Source organism: Bombus vosnesenskii, unplaced genomic scaffold, assembly GCF_011952255.1.
Source record: "Bombus vosnesenskii isolate JDL3184/JDL3185 unplaced genomic scaffold, Bvos_JDL3184-5_v1.1 scf7180000013263, whole genome shotgun sequence".
Classification (NCBI taxonomy): Eukaryota; Metazoa; Arthropoda; class Insecta; order Hymenoptera; family Apidae; genus Bombus; species Bombus vosnesenskii.
In genome coordinates this window covers 8,839,223-8,858,133 of record NW_022882923.1, presented here as the reverse complement: position 1 = coordinate 8,858,133, position 18,911 = coordinate 8,839,223, and the positions used below count along the sequence as shown (strand labels likewise).

The 18,911-nt window shown below is 49.4% G+C and overlaps 1 protein-coding gene across 5 annotated transcripts in view; it reads left to right on the top strand.

Annotated features, from left to right (window-relative positions):
- LOC117232802 overlaps positions 1-18,119 on the top strand; it is a 143,119-nt gene extending 125,000 nt beyond the window's left edge. For 4 of the 5 annotated variants that reach the window (XM_033492461.1, XM_033492486.1, XM_033492496.1 and 1 more), the window contains 6 exons: positions 2,219-2,345; positions 7,891-8,026; positions 10,900-11,033; positions 13,358-13,470; positions 13,642-13,715; positions 16,870-18,119. In XM_033492461.1, coding sequence (XP_033348352.1) covers positions 2,219-2,345; positions 7,891-8,026; positions 10,900-11,033; positions 13,358-13,470; positions 13,642-13,715; positions 16,870-16,958 — 673 coding nt within the window. In that variant the 3' untranslated portion in view covers positions 16,959-18,119. Of the gene's footprint in view, positions 1-2,218; positions 2,346-7,890; positions 8,027-10,899; positions 11,034-11,578; positions 13,319-13,357; positions 13,471-13,641; positions 13,716-16,869 lie in introns of those variants that run through there. The other variant, XM_033492470.1, reaches the window with a different exon arrangement.
- The last annotated feature ends 792 nt before the right edge of the window (positions 18,120-18,911 follow it).

Sequence of the window (18,911 nt, the reverse complement as noted above, 5' to 3'; positions counted from 1 at the left end):
AACGCCTACGTTGAAACGTAATCGACCGACTCTCCGTTGCAACGCAATTTAACGAGTTGAGAGAATGGCAGAGAGGAAAGGGGTGAAGCCGACGGGGTAAATTCCGAAAGACGATTACGATCGAGACACGAGGCTAGACGCGCACGACAATAAGAGAAACGACGTTGCATCCAGCCATCTAGGAATGCCAGAGGAGGAATAAAATACGACGCGGATAAAATTTAATCGCTGGTAAACGTAAGCTGGTCTTCTCGCTGCTTTGTTATCGAGACGATCGCCGCAAGCAGAGTGTGTATAATAGATACGGTCCAATTCGAGGATGAAAGTACCACCGCGTATTAGTCGACGAGTTTTCCAACGAGCGAGTTTCGCCGTCGCGCGTTATCCGCGATCGTTCCGCCGGATACGGTCGATGCTATTACGCGAGGCAGCCAGCGAATCCGAAAAGCAGGACGTATCGCGCCACGGTGACTCCAGACATCGTCGCTCCACTACAACACAAACGTGCCAGTTTAATTACTTTACAAATATTAATTATCGCGTTGCACTCCAGCTCGCGCTCCAGCGGAATAGCCTGTTGCGCTTCGCGATTTTATCGGCGATTCCGATAGCGGAACGCGAACGGTATCGGTGTTGACGAACGACGATCACCGAGGAAGAACGGCAGAGTGGAGGTCGATTCGATTTCGTTACGACGAAGGAAACGATCCGAGGAAAAAGAGGCAGAGACAGAGAGAGAGAGAGAGAGAGAGAGAGGGCGGAAGAGACGAAGAAACCACGTTTGCTCGTAAAATCTTCCGGACGTTCGATTCCGTGGAATTATCCGAGCTAAAAGATTTCCGGTTTTCGAAGATGGGACGCGAACGGAGAATCCTCCGAGGGACCTTTTTTTTTTTTAATTCCCCGACGGGAGAACGATGAACGAGAGGAAAGCACTCGATTAGCAAATTGATGCGATTCGCGACGCTACGCTTGGATCGCGGATGTTGATCAATTACCGTAATTGTTGTTCGCCAGGTTGGAAGCTTGTCACGCGACAGTGGCCCGTTCCTTCCTTCGTGCCGGGCATCATTGTAATCACGTTAAAGCGCATACCTACGGACGAACACGTAGCTCGCACGATTCTCGGCAACCGCTGTCTCGTTTATCGTGCGACGCGAGAACCCGAATCGTTTTTACCTGGCCGTTCCCACCCTTCGCATTACCTGCGTCTCTTCCTTTTCCCGTTGCTTCTTCCCCTTTGTGGATGGAAAAACGTTCACCGGCCTTTTCCAAAACGCAACAACGTTCAGTTACGTAACATTCGCGAACCGCAGAAGACCGAACAGCCGGGATAACGAAACAAAACGAGACACCGAGACCAGATGAGACGATTCCATGGAATATCGGATAAACGAACGAAATCTCCGATATGTAAAGCAAAAAATACATCAAACGCGCGCTCGATACTTCAAATACGTTGCCGGAAACCGGTAACAGTTTCCATTACTCGCACGGCCCAACCATCGAAACGGTCTACTCTGCGACTAATCGAGAAACGATTCCGCGGTTCGTACGCGTCACGACTACCGTTTCATCTGCTTTCGTCCTCGGTCTCGACTAATCGATATTAACCAAGAGAAACGCGCCGAGGATATACAAAGAGAGAGAGAGAGAGAGAGAGAGGAAGGGAGAGAAAACGAAATATTTATTTATTTGTTTAATGGCCATTCTGTTTCATATCCAGTAATCTTGATAGAAATAATTGAAATACGATGCGATGACACAACTATACATGCAAGAAGAACCTCTTCTATATACAAAGACACAGAACGTACATATACGTATAATAGCACCGGCGCATCGAACATTTCTCAGAAAATTCAAGAATCGATACCAGGAAGCGATTAATCGATCAGAACCTTGCGTTTGCAGAGAGTGAAGATTACATGCAAAGTAATATGCAAGCTCTCGTTCGCGAAACGCGTTTGAACGCATTCCTATTACAACATTAAACGTGTGAATTCTTCGCGATCGAGCGTCCCGAACGAGCCTGAATATTCCAGCTCGCCCAACAACTTTGTACCGTTCTTTATTAGAAAGAAACTTCTTACTCTTGCGTATTGTCACGCGCGCGAAACCCCGGGCGCAAACAAATGGATAAACAAATGGTCGAGAAACTATTCAACCGGCGCTTTTCTTAACGATAAGTCACGCATCGTTTGCTCTCTTGTTTCAGATACGACCTAGAAGCGGACAAGCTTTACTCCATCACGTGGTACAAGGATCACGAGGAATTCTACAGATACGTGCCTAGAGGGGAACCTACGAAGCACAGCTATCGCGTCGAGGGCGTTAAAGTTGACGTGAGTTGAAAGCTCTCCTGTGTCCCGCAACGTCGCGCACTCTTGTTCCGACTTTGGTATCTGATCATCGTATTGCCACGTACCACGCGCGCGACATCCGCTGTCCGCGTCTTCTCCGCCTTCTACTTTACGGATTATCTTTGTACAATTCCGCTCGACGCTCGTGCTCGATCGGAGCGCGATTAACCTTCCCGTGATCTCGACCACGGTTCTCTCTGTCTGACTGTCTCTCGCTCTCGCTCTCGCTCTCGCTTTTCTCGAAGACAGGACGAAGACGAATCAACGAGATCCAGAAGGAAGAGAAGCAACGATTCGCGCATGGCGATGCCCCCGTTACGAGAACTAACAAAGCGAGCGACATCGACGGAAATTCCACTTACGAGCGATCGGTAAAAGTACAGAAGGAAAGAGCAAGCAGTTACTCGGCTCTTTTATCTCGTATCCAACTTCAATATCCAGCGTATCTGTACGCGCGTATAGACGTATTTTTGTATTACGCAATGCGCTGAAACGCGCGCAATTACATCTGCGAATATGCGTCGGTGGTCCGATCTAAGGTAAACATTTCGCGAATGTGCTTCTCTTTTTTCTCTCACGGCTGTCGACGTGTCGCGAAATTGAGTTCAGTCGGTGGGAAAGTAACGAAGGTTTGCTGGATACGAAAATGACGCGACTCACTACCATGTTATTGTTTTATTTAACAAGTTTACTTTTGGATTATGTTTTTAGCTGGAACTTTTTACGTTACGTACACCGGCGTTTATAAGCGAACCACTCGGAAATATAATGAAAAGCATAAAGAAGCGACCACGTTACAAACGCTATTTTTTAAATTTGCCTCGAGACTTGCTGTTACTTGCGTGCCATCCACTTGTAATAAATCAACTCGTGGGAAACATCGACAACACCTGTACCTGTGTAACGAAACTGAGAAATTAACGAAAACTGGAGTTCGCTGGTTTGTCTACCGAGAAGTTGAGCCGCCTGACAGAACGTCTACCAGTCCCGTGTAACAGATTCGCAAAGGAAAGATTAATCGATCGGTATCGCGTGTTTATGAAATCCGTTTGAAACGATCTGTCGCAACACTGAGCCAACGTGTAATATATTTAAAGCTCTGGTCAAATAATTCCTCGATTCTTCTGCGAGTCACGCAAGGATAACGACTGGGAGATCGTAAGCGTCGTTTATGCGCATACAGAGTCGTAACAAGTGGCTGCAAGTTGACGAGAAATTGGCTGGCTGATCGTAAAGACGTTCGTTTACTCTGATACTGAACGAACAACGAAACCAATATCACCGGCAGTGCGGAGAATTTGCGTTTTTGCGAGTCTCGTTCAAAGGAGAAAAGGTAGAACATTCGCGTACGCGTACAAATGCGACCAGGTGACGATAAACTAGGAGAGTGTTCGAATATCGAAGCGTTTCGTGTCACGCGATAAACGTAAAAGTCAGCCATTACCGGTTCCTCGTGTAACCATCGGTTCATGAGTATCAGGATATTTACGAAACTTCTGAGTTACAAAATTTCTTCGGTTTCTACCTTCCGTTTATATACGTTTCTCAAATTTTATCCGTCGAGGTTATTTGACGTGTAAACGGAGAAACTCGCGGATAAATTGTAAGGTAGAAAATATACTTAAATAGAAGCGTAATTCTAAGTAAGAATACAATTTCAACTGGTCCAGATCCGCACTCTAGCTGTGTTACCCGATAACTGAAAACCCCGAAGCCAACGTCGCCTGTCTACCGTTTACGGTCTGTCTTCGTCGCAGTCTTTCGTCTATACGCTGTCGATAGCTTCGGCGCTTGAGAAAACTAAACAGACCAGATGTAGAGTTTTCTTAGAAGTGGTGACCACTTCGACATTATCGATATTAATTATGGCGATATTGTTTCGTTGGAGCGTTGACCGGGCAACGTTCCGCGAATATAAAACTCTGGTCGATTAATCGTCGTTTCCATAGCTTCCTCGACCCTCGGACAAAATGTCAGGTTACGTACGATATCGGCGCGTGTTCTAGAACCCGCGAGCAAGAATAGAGACCTGAAATTCGACCGCGGTAGCGCGGCCGATCACCATGCGGAATGTAAAACCGAGTCGCGCGCTTGTTCGTCGAAGAGATGGCTCGTCCACGGCCGAGACGGCACCCAGCTTTGAACGTAAGAAGCCTCTATTCAATTTCCCTTTCCGAATTTTATTCCACGTCGTCTATAAAAGTATTTCATCGAACCAGTTGGAATGGACGGAGTAAAAAGGGCGAAGGAACGACGGGGTGGAAAAGCATAAAGTTCGCGATACGTTTCGATATACGTCGACGAGGTGGATGCGCGTTGTCCCCATACAGGTGGAACGAGGTCGCCTTTATCGTGCCGAATAAATGTTTGACGAATCGGGACGAGACTAGGAAGAGAGAGAGAGAGAGAGAGAGAGAGAAGGAGCGAGATCGCCGCCATCTATCGTGACTGAAGGAAGAACCACGCGGTGTAAAGTCGGAAAGGCGGAGGAAAAGCTCGGAGGTTAAGAGGAAGAAAGAGCTGGGTGAAGGATAGGAGCAACCGTTGGCTAACCGATCGATTTCTCGGATCGCGCGATGTGGTCCCGGAGGCCGTGGAAGGCAGAAACGGATCGCACGAGACTCGTCTATTCTCGGTACGATACGTCCGCTTCCGATTCGCGTTTTGGAAGGCACGAAAGTTCCGTTTTCCTCGACGCTCGTTAATATCGGCCGACGCGTAACGAGCATTACGTGAGTCGAATCGGCTCATCCTTTTGCTCCGTTCTCGAGATCCAGAAGAGAAAAGGAAGAGAAAGAGAGAACAGCTATTAATCTGACTCGGTCCAATGGCTCTCCGATATCGACAAAGAAATTTCTCCGTGGACAAAAGCGAGCGTGTCTTTTCACCCCTTCCATCCGGACCATTCCTCCACTTGGATACGCTCACGTGACACTTATTGGAGTAGCAGGAATTAAGTGGATTTAGCGGGCGGACTCGTATATTTTTGCTCGGGCTCTCGACTTTTAATTTTCCCTCTCATTCCCCCTCCCCTTTTGCTCCGTTACGTAACACCACGCTTAATTTCACTATCTGAAAATTTTAAATCGTGGCCCCGATTCCCCGCGTTTATTTAACTCTGCCTCCGCTCCTGCCGCGCTCGTCCGGTTAAAGGTCGACTTTACGAAGAATAGAAGAAAACCGAATGGCAGGACAAGCTGCGATTACCCCGCGAACGCGCAGGGTATCGTGGCGGACTAATCGACGACTAGCGGAAGCGATTAAGCGCTTTATCGACCAGAGATCGTTTTCCCGACGACGCAACGCTTTCACGCCGTTTTCCCAGCGTCAACCATTTCGAAACGTCCCACGGTAATCCCCTCGTTCGTTAATTCCCTGTTCGCTAAAGACGAAGAATGTGCGCCGCGGTTCCCTTTGAAATCGTGTTTCGTATCGGAGCGAAACTTTTCATCGGCTAGGAATCGAAGTCTCAAACCTCGAGCTCTCTCGCCGATGCTTTCGCGAAACTTTTTCCCTCTGTCTTGCTCTTTCGTTCGAAAGTTTGGCCTTCCGAGACAGCGATCCTCTCGTTCCGTGTCACGACGCGTTTTCAAGAAATGTAGCACACGCGAAACAGCGGCGAAGAACGAGTCACGTTTTATCGGAACGCATCCGACGATGCAGCGACGTGCCGCGTTTCTCGCTGAATCGCAGACACGCGTGTCTCTCTATCTCTTTTTCCCTTTGCTCCCCGAGCGACCTAAATCGTTCGGCCGAAGAGTCGCGTTCACCGGACGAAATAACCCCGAAGGTAATGCGATTCTCTCCGACATTTCGACTTCCCTTCACCCTGCTCCCTTGTTTTCCCGCAACTTTTCTCCCCGTTCTCCAACGTAAATCGATTTGTCGATGAAGAAAGTTTGCGTTCGACCGAGTCTCACCGCGGCGGAATAAACGTCGACGTTTCCCCGCGATCGCTAAAAACTTGTCGGCAACTCGATCTGCGCGCTCCTCGTCCAGATTCCGTTGGACTTTGTCGGACGATCGGATCGTCGCGACGCGGACCGACCGCGTGCAAACGGGAACGAAGAAAGGGGAATATTCGTAACGTTGAAGCAGAAAGACCCGCGCGTAGGGTAAACGGATTAGCAACGTCGCGATTCCATCTATTGCGGGTCTTCCCTTTCCGTGCGAGCTTCCAGCGATCGGATGAATCGCGATCGGATGCCTGCTCGATCGCGTCGCGACACCCCTGGTTACGTTAGATACCTTTTCCGATTGAACTTCTCGAAATAATTAGCTACGCAGATCCCTCGTACTTAACACCGTTATACTTTGCATCGTCACCGCGTTCGACGCGATGTCTCGCCGACGTTCAGTTAGTCTCGTCAGGCATCGAACGACTCACGCTGGAAACACGTTTGTTACGTAAAGAGGAGGATGGAAAATTTCGTTCGACGTTGGTCACGAAGGTTAGAAATCGTGGCATAAAACTCGTACAAAACGTGTTTAGCCGCTTTCGCGATGCTTGGCAACGGTATCGAAATTGTTAGCGAAACATGGAACGTGTACAACCGGGACGCAGGGGACGGCAGACTGACGCACCTCTGAGCAACGTCGGCTCAGCGACGTACCTTTTCTACTTACCGGTGGAACAAGTCCACCGTACCCATCTATCTCGCCGAAATAACTTTCAGTACGTAGAGCGGGTACCGGCGGCGACTATGGCAATAAATCGATATAAGCGCGTAAGCCTCTTACCTACCTAATAGCGTAATATTCTGTCTATGAAGAATAATTTCAAACGGCGTGTGGAAAACGCAGCAGCGAGCCACGCGAAGAGCTGGACGGTGGCGTTGGACGCGTCGAAGAGTGGCAAAGCTTCGGAAAAATTGGTGCGAAAATGTAACGGTGGCTGTTTGCTCGCTCGATCAAACGAGAAGCTCCATCTCGTTCCATTTGTATCGGTAAACTTTGGTACGGAGAGGGAAAGACTCGCTCTCGTCGATGGAACGCGGGTCGACAGAGGCAAAGGGTTTTTTCCAGGTCGACAGAGAAGTGCGTCGACACACGGAGCCTGGCATCGATCTCGCCTGCCGCGGCCACGAGATCCCCTTTGAAAGATAAAGCGATCGTTGGCAGCCCCAGGTTGCTTCCTGTCGCGGGTAGCCCAGAGAGAAAACACGATCGAATCGAACAATTAGCGTTCGATCTGGATTCGCCGATCGCCTAAACGCCTATATTTGGTCGTTCGGTACAGCGAGTCTGAACATTCGGGTCTTCTTCGGCAACGATTTTTAGAGGTTGCTCCTCCGTTAGTTTGCAACGAGGTCTCGCACGATGTTTCCAAGGTTTCAAACAATCTCTGTATTACGCAGTTAGTTTGCGCGTAGTTTGCGCATCCAGTTCGGAATAAAAATCGTCCTTGTAGCTCGTCGAGAGATCGGTTCTTCGAGAAAGGTTCCTATCCATCCGATCGATGCTTCGTAACCGCGAGCGTCGACGATTAACATGGAAGATTTATCGAACAACTTCTCGTTTGTTGCAGCACCGAAAATCCAACGACAAGGAGGTGCTGCTGCAGGACGTGAGCCTGCACAGTAGCGGACGGTACAAATGCGAAGTGAGCGCGGAGGCTCCTAGCTTCAACTCGGTCAGCGCAGAAGCCAGCATGGAAGTCGCAGGTGAGCGAACCAGTCTGCGTCAACCGTCTCTCCTACTCTGATCTCTTTCCGTCTCGCTTTGAATCCGTCCCCGGGTTGCTCGGCTAGTTAATAATCCTTTGATCACCGCTATCGAGCCGCCGTAATTTGCGCCAAGCGTTCGCCATTTCCGAGTTTCGGTCTTCTCTGGTATTCGAGGGGAACGTAAACGGGCAGAAGGAAGAGAATCATCGGTCAAATATTTCCGCAGCGTCGTTCTGCGAGACGGATGGATGGATGTCAACGTTGGTCCAAAGTGGAATCGATCGAGCCAAAAACAGACTGTCGACTTTCGCTCCGCTTTAAAATCGATCATAGGGACGATCAAGGTGTACCTGTGTACTGAAACGAAACGAGGATACCTGGCGACCCATTACCGTGAATAGCCGTCGTGTGGCTTCGGCTTTGGCTGGCTCGCGCTTCCATCAACCTGCACTCTAGACCTACGACAACAGAAAACTTCGATCTTTCTTTGGAGCGTTAAATTTTAGGGTCGCGTAAAGACGAGGCAAAGTCCGACGAATATTACGGGGATCGTAACGCGGAGCAGCAGACGCGTGGATGGATGGCAGCGGCGCGGAACGGAGAAGGAAGAGACGGGAAACTATAAACGAAAAGGAAAGGCTTCTCGACCGTAAAAGCATCGTCGGCTCGGTTCTCGGGAAAGGAGTCGCGACGCGGCAGACTAAAGGGCCGCGCACCGCCTTCGAAAGCTTTCCCGTGGCGTCTTCGAAAACGATGAAATTTCCTTTCCGCGTCGTGTTCCTCTTCTCGTAGTCCGGCCGCGCTCTCCGACCCATGCACGATCGATAACCCACCACGTACCCGCCATTACCGTACCTTTACCGACCTCGTGGAAAATTTGGTACACGGCAAATAACCCGCGGCCATCGTTCGTGCCTCTGCCGAATTCCTCGTTCTTCCGATCTTTCTCCTTTTCTATCCTTTTCTTCCTTTCGCTCTTCTTCTCCTCCTTCCACCCTCCTCCGTTTCCTTCCTTCCTTCCTTCCTTCCTTCCTTCCTTCCTTCCGCCAAGCATCCCTTCGTTCGAACCGCAAGTGTCGACGCAAACGAAAAGCTAACAAGAAACCGCATGCCACGGTCCTTCGAGCCTCTCTTTGCGAACGTTTACTCCACCCAGTCTAAAGTCGCGTAACCAAAGATTTTCGCGTTTCTCGTAAATTTCAATTTGCTGCTCATTCTCGCTCCGACGAGGAATATCGCGTACGCCTCGCTTCGAATACGCAAACTTGTTCGCGGTATAGGAAAGGGGAAGCGCGCGGATAAAGTCTCCCTCTCTCTCTCTCTCTCTCGATAACGAGAAGCAAAAAAGCGAGAAGGAGAGAGGAGAAGCAAGGTCCCGTTGTAAGGCGAATCGTGTATCTTTGCGCGTAAGGTTGAACGCGACGCGCGAAAGGATCAATCCGGCAGCAGTCGCGAATGGCTTCGTTGAATATTCCAAGCGGGGTGTCGTGACAGCTTCGAAGGCTTATCGAGGGGATGAACTTTTATCGCGATCGTGCTCTCGAAAACGATCCGACGGCGGAACGTTTCCTCCAACTGGTCCAGATTAAATCTCGAGTCGCGAACGCTGGCAATCTTGCTAAGATATTCGAGAAATAGGAAGAGCTTCGATCGCGTGTCGATCGATCTACGCGACGGTACGCGTGCTCGCGCAATGGAAACGTCGGCATCGATCGTTCGAATCCGCGAGTGATTTTTCCCATGTACGATACTTACGTCGGATTTTCCGTTACGTTGCATCGATCGAGCAAACTAAAAGCAAGCGAAAGAGACAGCAGATGACTCGCGGTATTCCGAAACGACTGTCTAAATACGAAAAAGTCGTTGGTATTGATACGTGCAACGATCGAATCGAAAATACGTGTAAATTAGGTCGTTGGGGAAATTCGTAACGAAGAAGAGATATTTGCGGATAACGTGTCTTTATAGAAGCTTCTTTCACGGTAACGTTTCGCTATTTATAGCGGAATGGAATTGAATACATCGATTGATTTTATATTCGTCGGTACACAAGATTCTCCCTTTGTTGTTCGCAATCGTCTTTTCTCTCGGATATTCTTCGACTTTTCCCGTAATTACTGCATTTAAGAGAATTCGGCGTTCACTTGCTTCACAGAAGAATACCAAATGATTCTTTTTCAATCTTGGCAACGTTACGTCGTGTGTATATTTTCGAATCACTTAATATTGCAATGCCGTAACGAGTGCAAACAAAGTGGTCTCGACCGTTTTAAGGAATGTCATTTAGTCGTCGCTGTTTCTTTCGAGAGATGACGTTTGCAGCGATTTATTTGACGCGTGACGGATCCTGCAGATGAAAATCTGTATCAAAGTTTTACGATGAAGCATTAACTTCGGACAGCAGTCAGAAATAATCGATTATCAACCGCATATACCTACGAATAAAAGATATACGTCGTACACGTACGTACGAGGAGAAGTGAATTTGACTTTGTTCGAAGGAAAACAGAAGGATCGTGAAACGCGTCGACTGGTTAATTATTTTTGTCGCAACGAAATTAATGCGACGGTTGAAACTGACTAAGTTGGACAGCGTAATAAAAAATAAGCAGAATCGTGGCTTGTTCCCGATCAAATACTATACACGCAACAGATGAGTTCCTCCTTTGTAGGGGATGAGCGTGGAAAGCGTCGTTGAATTTTGGTCGTTAACGAGGAGGTCCTTATCGTCGTTCGCGTAGATCGCGTTACAAAAAGAGCCTTTAAATTAGAAAAGCCACGAGACGAAGCGAGACAGAGAGTAGAGCGGAGCGTGGATAGCAGCGAGGAGAATAAGCGACCGCGCGTAAATGTTCTCGATGTGATTGCAGTTCTGCCGCAAGACGGGCCGTCGATAACGGGCGAGGAGAAGGTTTACGCGACCGGCGACGTCCTCGGACTGAATTGCACCAGCGGCAAGTCCCATCCCGCCGCGACGCTCAAATGGTTCATCAATAGGGAGCAGGTGAGAGAAACGCGAGCGTTCCGTTCGCCTCGTCGGAACTTCGAGAAGCGGAATCGTCGAATAGGCTTTTGCTTGTTCGCCGGTGTAATGGCCGATATGTCGAGAGTTATATATTTTAGCACGGCTCGAAAGTTATAGATTTAGACTTTAGAGAGAGACAGAGACAGAGAGAAAGAGAGTCCGAAAGCGTGCGGATAGGCGAACCGTGACGACGGTGCAAGACCTAGAGATCGTTAAACGGATGAGCGAGCGAGGGAAGACGCGGAGAGAGGCGCTCAGAAATGACGATGGCAGAGGCAACGATACCGGCAACGACGACGATGCTTGATGAGCCAAAGCTCCAATTAACGAGCTGTGGGAGAACGCGCGCGTAGTAGGGCGCCAGTCGACTCTACATCCGCCTCGCTGCACCAACGTGCCACCGCCAACCACCGCTTTCCGGGAACGTCCTCTTTTGCCTCGGCTACTCTCTGCAACTCGACGACTTTTCGACTCTCTCTCTCTCTCTCTCTCTCTCTCTTTCTCTCTCTCTCTTCTCTTTTCAGGGAAACGAGAGCCAACGAAGAATAATTCGAGAAACAGAGGCAAGGAGAGATTGCTCGAAAGAAAGAAACGGCGAGGAGGAGAGAAAGACGAGAGACGGTGGGCGGAAGAAGGAAATTCGGGCAACTCGGTTAACTGCTAATTAATCCGCGTCACGTAGTCGAAGAGAATCTAATTTGTCCGCGAGAAAAAGTCGGCCGAGTCGAACCGGTCGAACAAAAGAACGCCGCGATCGAATCTCGCGTTTTCGATCGTCCGCCTCTCGCGGTAGATCGCCGGGCCGCGAGGTCTCGTCACTCCGAGGATTTAAAAATATAATCCGCAAAGCGCAGGCAGTTGAAGCGAGTAGACACGAGCTCGCAAGTTGTGCGCGTTTAAAGATTACGTCGATGAACGTCGGTGCCCCTTTAGGGCTTCGCAGCGAATCGCGCGCGCCGCGACGGCTCGAAAAGTTTCCTATTATCCCGCTCGTCGTCTCCCACCTCCGCGTTGCTCGAGCAAAACTTGCCAACCTTCTCGACGATGTCCATTAGGAGTTGAGCGAGTTTAGCGCGCCACTTAACGCGAGTGTAATATCGTTTCGAAAACGTTCTCGTCGTGACGACTCTCGAAAGATTCGGCGACAAAGCCGACGGGGATGGCCGCAAGAGGCCTTCGACTTTCCACGGCCCGCGGCCCTCGATCGCTCGCGTTCCGCCTCCGGCTGCACTTAATCTTCGATTCTCTTTCAATTACCCGGCTTCGGGCGGTCGAGCGAACAATCCTTTCTAAGGCTGCGCCTTCTTTCCTCTCTCCGGTCGTCATCGACTTTCGAATTTACTGAAACGCGTCGACGTGTTCGGCGGATCGATCGATCCGTTCGATCGGAAACGAGAAAACGAGAAAACGGAAAACGAAGAGGGAAGGAAGAGGAACGTTGTTAAATTGCGAGAGTACGCGCGAAAGAAACGAGAGATAGGAGGCTCGACGAAGTTCGGCGAATGAGGAACGAAAATAGGACGGAGGCGCGATCAAAGGGATCGAGAGTAGCGGCGCGAGCTGAGGAGAATACGGCTTAAAAATGATTTAATTTCGAGGCTCGTTTATCTCTCGGTCTCCGGTCCGCTCCCCCTTTCGCGAACAGATTCACGGAAGAAGCGGATGAAAATGAAGACGAGGATGAAAAAGGAGAGGCGATATAGTTTCGATAAAACGAGGACAGCGTGCGCAGTGTCGGTTCCGTGCTACGGAATCCTTAGGACTCGCGCGCCAACCTTCAACGAGCAGATTTTCTCGGCAAACGTAGCTGCCGCGCGCCGGCCTTTCATTTCGCGAAAGCGAGACGAAGTTCTTTGCTCGGGTAGCCCGCGGCTGCGAATCTCGTTTGCTCTCGGAGGAAATCTCGTCGTCGCGACGTACCGCGGCCTTTCGACTTGGCGTTTCGATTCGAAGCGCGGCGCTTCCACTCGCTCGCCTTCCATCGCCGGTACCGACGGCGTCTAAAACATTTCCTACGCGCGATGATATATTCGAATCACTTCGAACGTGATTCGGGACCTGAAACTCTAGTTGACGTCTCGATCGCCAATCACGAGACGTCGCGCGTCGTTTCGTTCTTCGTTCTCGCGAGCGTTGTCGCTCCTTTCGCTCGTTTCCTGTAACTCGTCGATGTTCGGTCGCGAGAATTCGACACTGTCGCACGACGATAAAAAGGAAGTTCGACCGGATCGTCGAGGCTGATCGCCCTGACGATCTCTCACACGCTGCAACTCGTGGAACACGTCCCGTCGCGTTTGTTTCAGGTGAAACCAGACACGGAAATGGTGTTCGAGCAGCACGGACTTTATTCGGTGATATCCAGTTTACGACTGCAATTGGAACCGGATCACATCGCCGGCGACAAAATAAACGTCAGGTAATTCCGCCCTGGACAATCTCCTCCCCACCCATCACCACCACCACCACCAACACTCACCAACACTCATATCATCACCGCCACTCTGCCATCAATGCCATCGCTATCATCATCAACAGCCCGATTCGTCCAGCCCCGACGATTAATACGTCTCTATAAATTTTGTCGAAGATGCGAGGCGACCGTGGTATTGGACTCGATGTCGGACAAGCCACGCTTCGAGACGCGCACAACGGAAGTTTTCGGTAAGCTCTGCCTCGTTACGAACTCCACGAGAATTCTCCGTTCGGCTAGTTGCACGCGAAAATACGGCTATCGCGATATGCGTACACATATATGTGACAAGTACCCACACGTATATAACGGCTATAAACGTATATTTTATTTTCCAACGTGTGCATATCGTATAGATGCATTTGGTAAGACATATTTAATGACTAAATTGCGTGTGCGTAGTTCGTTACTCGAACGGCAACGATTTTTACCGGAGGCGTAAATAAACTCGATATTAATACAACTCGTCTATTTTTATTGAAACAGAGTTCATTACTGCACCATCGTACTTATTAATTCCATTTTGTATATTTTAATTACGGATATATCGAACTGTAATCGTTTTATGCCGCGTGTAACGATCATAGCTACGTATAGTAGGACGTTCTGACGAGATTAAGGGGCAATAGGCAACGTTAGGTTGTCCGAAGAGTGTCTTTCTTTTACAAACCCGTCTTTTGCAACGATACATCTTTATACAAACACGAAACCTAGTTTGTCGAACGTCGTGATCTTTATTCCGATAGAACGAAATGGATCGTACGTAATTCGATAAAATAATACAAAACGGAAATCCATTATTTCCTTATAAAACGAAAGAAACTTTTCGGACGACCTGATAGTAAAAACCGACGTTCGTAATCGTCGAACTTTGTAGAAATATCTGGACGAGCTCTCAGTTTTCGTGTGCTTTGATCTCGGAATTAAAAGTCTCGAACCGAGTTGCGCAAAATATATTTTTCGACGTGCCGCTTAATTTTGACAATTAATTTATACGAGCGACGAGACGAAAAAGTCTGAAAATCGCAGTCTTAGACGGCTGCTACGTATGCAGGGTGGTTGGTAATTGGTGGTACATGCGGAAAGGGGGTGATTCTACGCGAAAAAAGAAGTGGGAAATATAGAATAAAAATTCTTTTTTTTAATTTTTCCATCGAGACAACGATCTACAGTGAGATCCGTTACAACGAGACGCGATAAAGTGCACGCGTACCGAGCCAAAATTCAAAGTCGGTTTTCTCGAAAACAAAGCCTCGAACGAAAAATTGTTATTCTATATTTTCGACTTCTTTTTTCGCGTAGAATCACCCCGTTTCCGCTTGTACCAACCACCCCGTATATCGTGCGTTTACGTGCGTATGTTCGCGCGAAGCCAGCCTTCCGGTTTCCCTTTCTCGTGTCCCACAACGCGTCTTTCGTTCGCTTCTCGCCGGCCGCGTTCTCTTTCGAAAAATGGACGAACGAAGGAGAAGCGAGAACCGTCGAAACGACGGACGCGTTAATTAACGCGTGCCTGACGGCGCGAGAAACGATTACCTCGTTATTTCCGAGCGAAAGAGGCGCAACCCCGTAGAAAGCGAGAAAGAGAAGGGGAAAGGGAGGACGCGAGGAGTCACTTTCGCAGGAAATTAAGCATCGTTCGCGCGCTCTAACGAATTAAGGATGCTTTACGATCGTCGGTGTCCGTGGAACGGACCTGCACCGGCCGCAAAGTCGGCCCGAGCTTCCCTCGAGAGGCGCGCGCTCGCCCCAACTACCAAAATTAAAACAATAATTTACGCTCGTTTACCTTTCGCCTCGGTTTCTCCTTTCTTTCTTGTTCAACGCGAGCGATCAATTGCGTACATTAGGTTACGATTACGATCGATGTAGATGGTTCTGGCTGACTAAGCAAATAGAATAAAAAGTTCGTCGAGTTAACGAAGCCCCGATATTTGAAATTTTACCTTCGCGCGGATTAATTCCATCAAACTCGTTACGCGTGTACGCGGTGGCTGGCGAAAATACTCGAATATTTCTAGGAACTTTCGCGTGTACATCGTAGGAAACATTTCGAAGTTTCGGAAACTTATGGAAACCTTTTGCGAATACATTGCGTATTACGCACAGTATTTCGAATTTCATCGCCGTTGTAACGAGTTGCGAGTATCGTGGATGTAACGTTAGAGTTTCGAACAAACTGGAAAATCTATATTAAAGCTACGGATATTTAGTACAGTGACATTTTCGGCAATAACCCCAGGTATCGCTCTCTCGAATGGAGGTACTGCCGTGCTTGATTATTTTTGGCACTGCTTCGGAACATTGGTCGGTGGGAAAATTCGTCGTAATCGGAATCGTGGCCTTAGTTATGCTCGATCACGTCGCACGAATTCTACGACGACGAACGAAATCGCGTGGGTCGCCACGCGATTCGGAATGAAAATTAAAAGAGGTGGAAATAAAACATAATCGAGTGGAAGTAGCGTTCGCAGAGAACGATCGATCGCAAAGGGAATGGGAAATTTGGTCGCCGCCTCTCGGACGGGACGCCCGTGAAGGGTAAACGTCGGCCGAAATCGCCAAAGGGGACGGTAGCGGAAGCGAGACAGCTTCGCGCAAAGGGAAAAGAGAAAGAGAGAGAATGGCGAGCGTCTCGACGAAATTGCTCTTAACGATCTTCGATTTTCTCGTTAGACCGAGTCGTTCTTGGAAGCGACGTACGTCGCGTTGCCGCATTCGCCGCTCCCGCTCTCGCTCTCGCTCTCGTTCCTCTCCACCCCTTTGCATCCTCGCGACTCTGCTACCTACCAAATTCTCCTAGGCCGAAACTTTTCGAGAAGATCGAGGCTAAACGTCCAGGAACAAAGTTCCAATCGTATCGGCTTAAAAACTTGAAATTTCCGCTTTGACGAACCTCGTTCGTAAACGTTGTTCTCTTCTCGCTCGCTTCTTCGAGTCTAGGTTTCCTTCGACTAATTGGCATGCATACTTTACCAGGCGATGCGAAACACTTTGACACTTTCTTCTTAATACCAGTGTTTCGTAGATCGAACTCGTTAAATTCGCTGAATACAAAAGTTGCATTTTTGCTCGGATTTCAAAAATCGACAACTAAATTATCCGCCAGTAGCTTTTCCGCGTGAACAGCGGATGCCAAGGTGGATCGAACAGCGCGTGTATATCGAAAAGTAGACAAAAGTAGAGCGAACAGCTTCGAAGATATTTTCAGGGATCGGTTCAGTGGCACGCTCCGCGTTATTAGCAAATGGATTAGCACGCTGAAACGTATTATACGTATTTATAAAGACCTCGTCGAGGTTTTCGACGATCAAAACGAAACGCGTCTTCTGCTAAATGTTTCAGTGGAAGGACAGGGCAGCCTTGCAACGCCTTCCGTGTGCCTGACAGTAGCCAGCGCGCTACTTCTCCGACTACTGCCAACCTTGGTCTAGGAATAAGAGCGTGCGAACCGCGCGCGGCCGGCCGCGTTCGCGTCCACGAGACGCAATTGCCACGCGCGCGACTGGACTCCGTCGAGCAGGAAAGAAGAGAAGATGAGAAACACAAGGATGGAAGAAGAAAGAGACGGATGGACGATCATACCTAGCGATCAAATGCGAAATAATAGAGAAATATCGTTGGAACGCAGGATGAAAACACGGCAACGATCGAACAAACACGGAATTGGAAGGCGGGTCGGAACCGAAAAAATTTCGGTTCGCGGAATTGGCGAGGGACGAGTATCGCTTGGCTACTTGGCCGATGGGTGATGATCGATCGGGGCACCGGGGTCGCCGTGAGGCAATCGCGGGGCAGTCGCGGGTCCGGGAGAACGCGCGCGCGGATTATCATCCCGTTGGACGGCACGCGACTCGAAAATACGATTTACGAGCCTGTAAGCGGATTAATTTGGACGATTCGACGTGCACGGGATAGCGTAAATATTTGTCTGGAGCGCGTAGGGAAGCGAGTCGGCTATTCTTTCGCGGCGATTCCGATAGAAATCCGCGACGAGCGAGAGCCGCGGCCGAGCGAGGCGTCTCGACGATCCACCCCGCGCATATCCGTGTTTCTCTCGCATGACGCGCATCCGCGTAGCACGCAACGATACCTACGTGTACTCGTTATACGGCTTCGAAGCTTTTAACTCCCGTTGTAATTCCGAAAAGTCGGGACGAGATCGGTCGCGCGGTTCTCGCTCTCCAACCAAGAACGAACGAACGAACGAACGAGAAACCAACGGACTTTCGCTTGCCTTCGCGTCCGCGACTTCTCTCTTTGTGTCTGTATACTTTGTACATAGCTGCGACGCCTGCACGCGCGTACATCTGCCGTTATCTACGAAAACTAGGTACACCTCGTCGAACATTGCGATAGAGAAGAAAAAACATTGGATCGCGAACCTTATTCGCGCTCTCCGTAGAAACGTAGACAACGTGGCGCGGCGTTTTTCCAAAGAAAACCAGATCCGTCGCTCGTTTCCAAACGAGCTACGATCGGGGCTGCGCAGTCGAACAACTCCCCGAAACTACCGAAAATCGGACAGAGATTACGTACTTGTGTGTATGGCCTAATGTATATACGTATACATAATATATATATATATATACATACATATATATATATTTCGCATATTTAGTAAATAAATCGTATTTCATTACAAAAGCGATTCTCAAGCCCGACACGTCCCGCCGAATACACCGTGGGTTGGTACTCCTCGGGCTAAATAATAATATCACCTCAGCCGCGATTCACTGGAAACCTCGATCCTGGTATACTATACGATGGGTCGTTGGTGTTCGTTGCCTCTGGCCGGGCGTGTACCCACGGCCCATTATCTCCTGCCCATTTACGTGTACGCGGAACAGACGAGCGCGATTAGAAGATCTCGGCGTGTTCCGGTGGCTCGATCGGCTTTCGCCGTCGGACGTGGAGGATCTCCGGCTGTTCCAGTGGTCGAGAAAGAATTAATGGTCGTTCGTGCCACGGGACAATACGGGGCAGAGGACGCGCGGGGATCGTGCAAGGGGCGCCCCTTAACTCGATACCAGAAGGAAATTCTCGAGAGGATAAACGGTCGGTCGACGCGAACCGACGCGAGTCTCCCGGAAGACGATCGATGCTAATGGCCCGTGCCAGACCAGACCAGACGGCCTGCCTCGTCCTTTGAATATGTATCGACGCGTGCTCTCCCTTCGTCTTTCGTCGTTTCGCCTTTCTATTTTCACCTTTCGACGCAAACAACGACAGAGGCTTGTTCGTGCTCTCGTCTTCGTCTATCGGAGTGCGCGCGATACCTCGCGATTCTCGCGACGACGCAACGGTCCGAACGAGGAGGCGACGAGAGTGCCAACCATCGAATCCGATTACGAGCGGTTAGCATTCGGCGCCGGCTCGAATTTGCT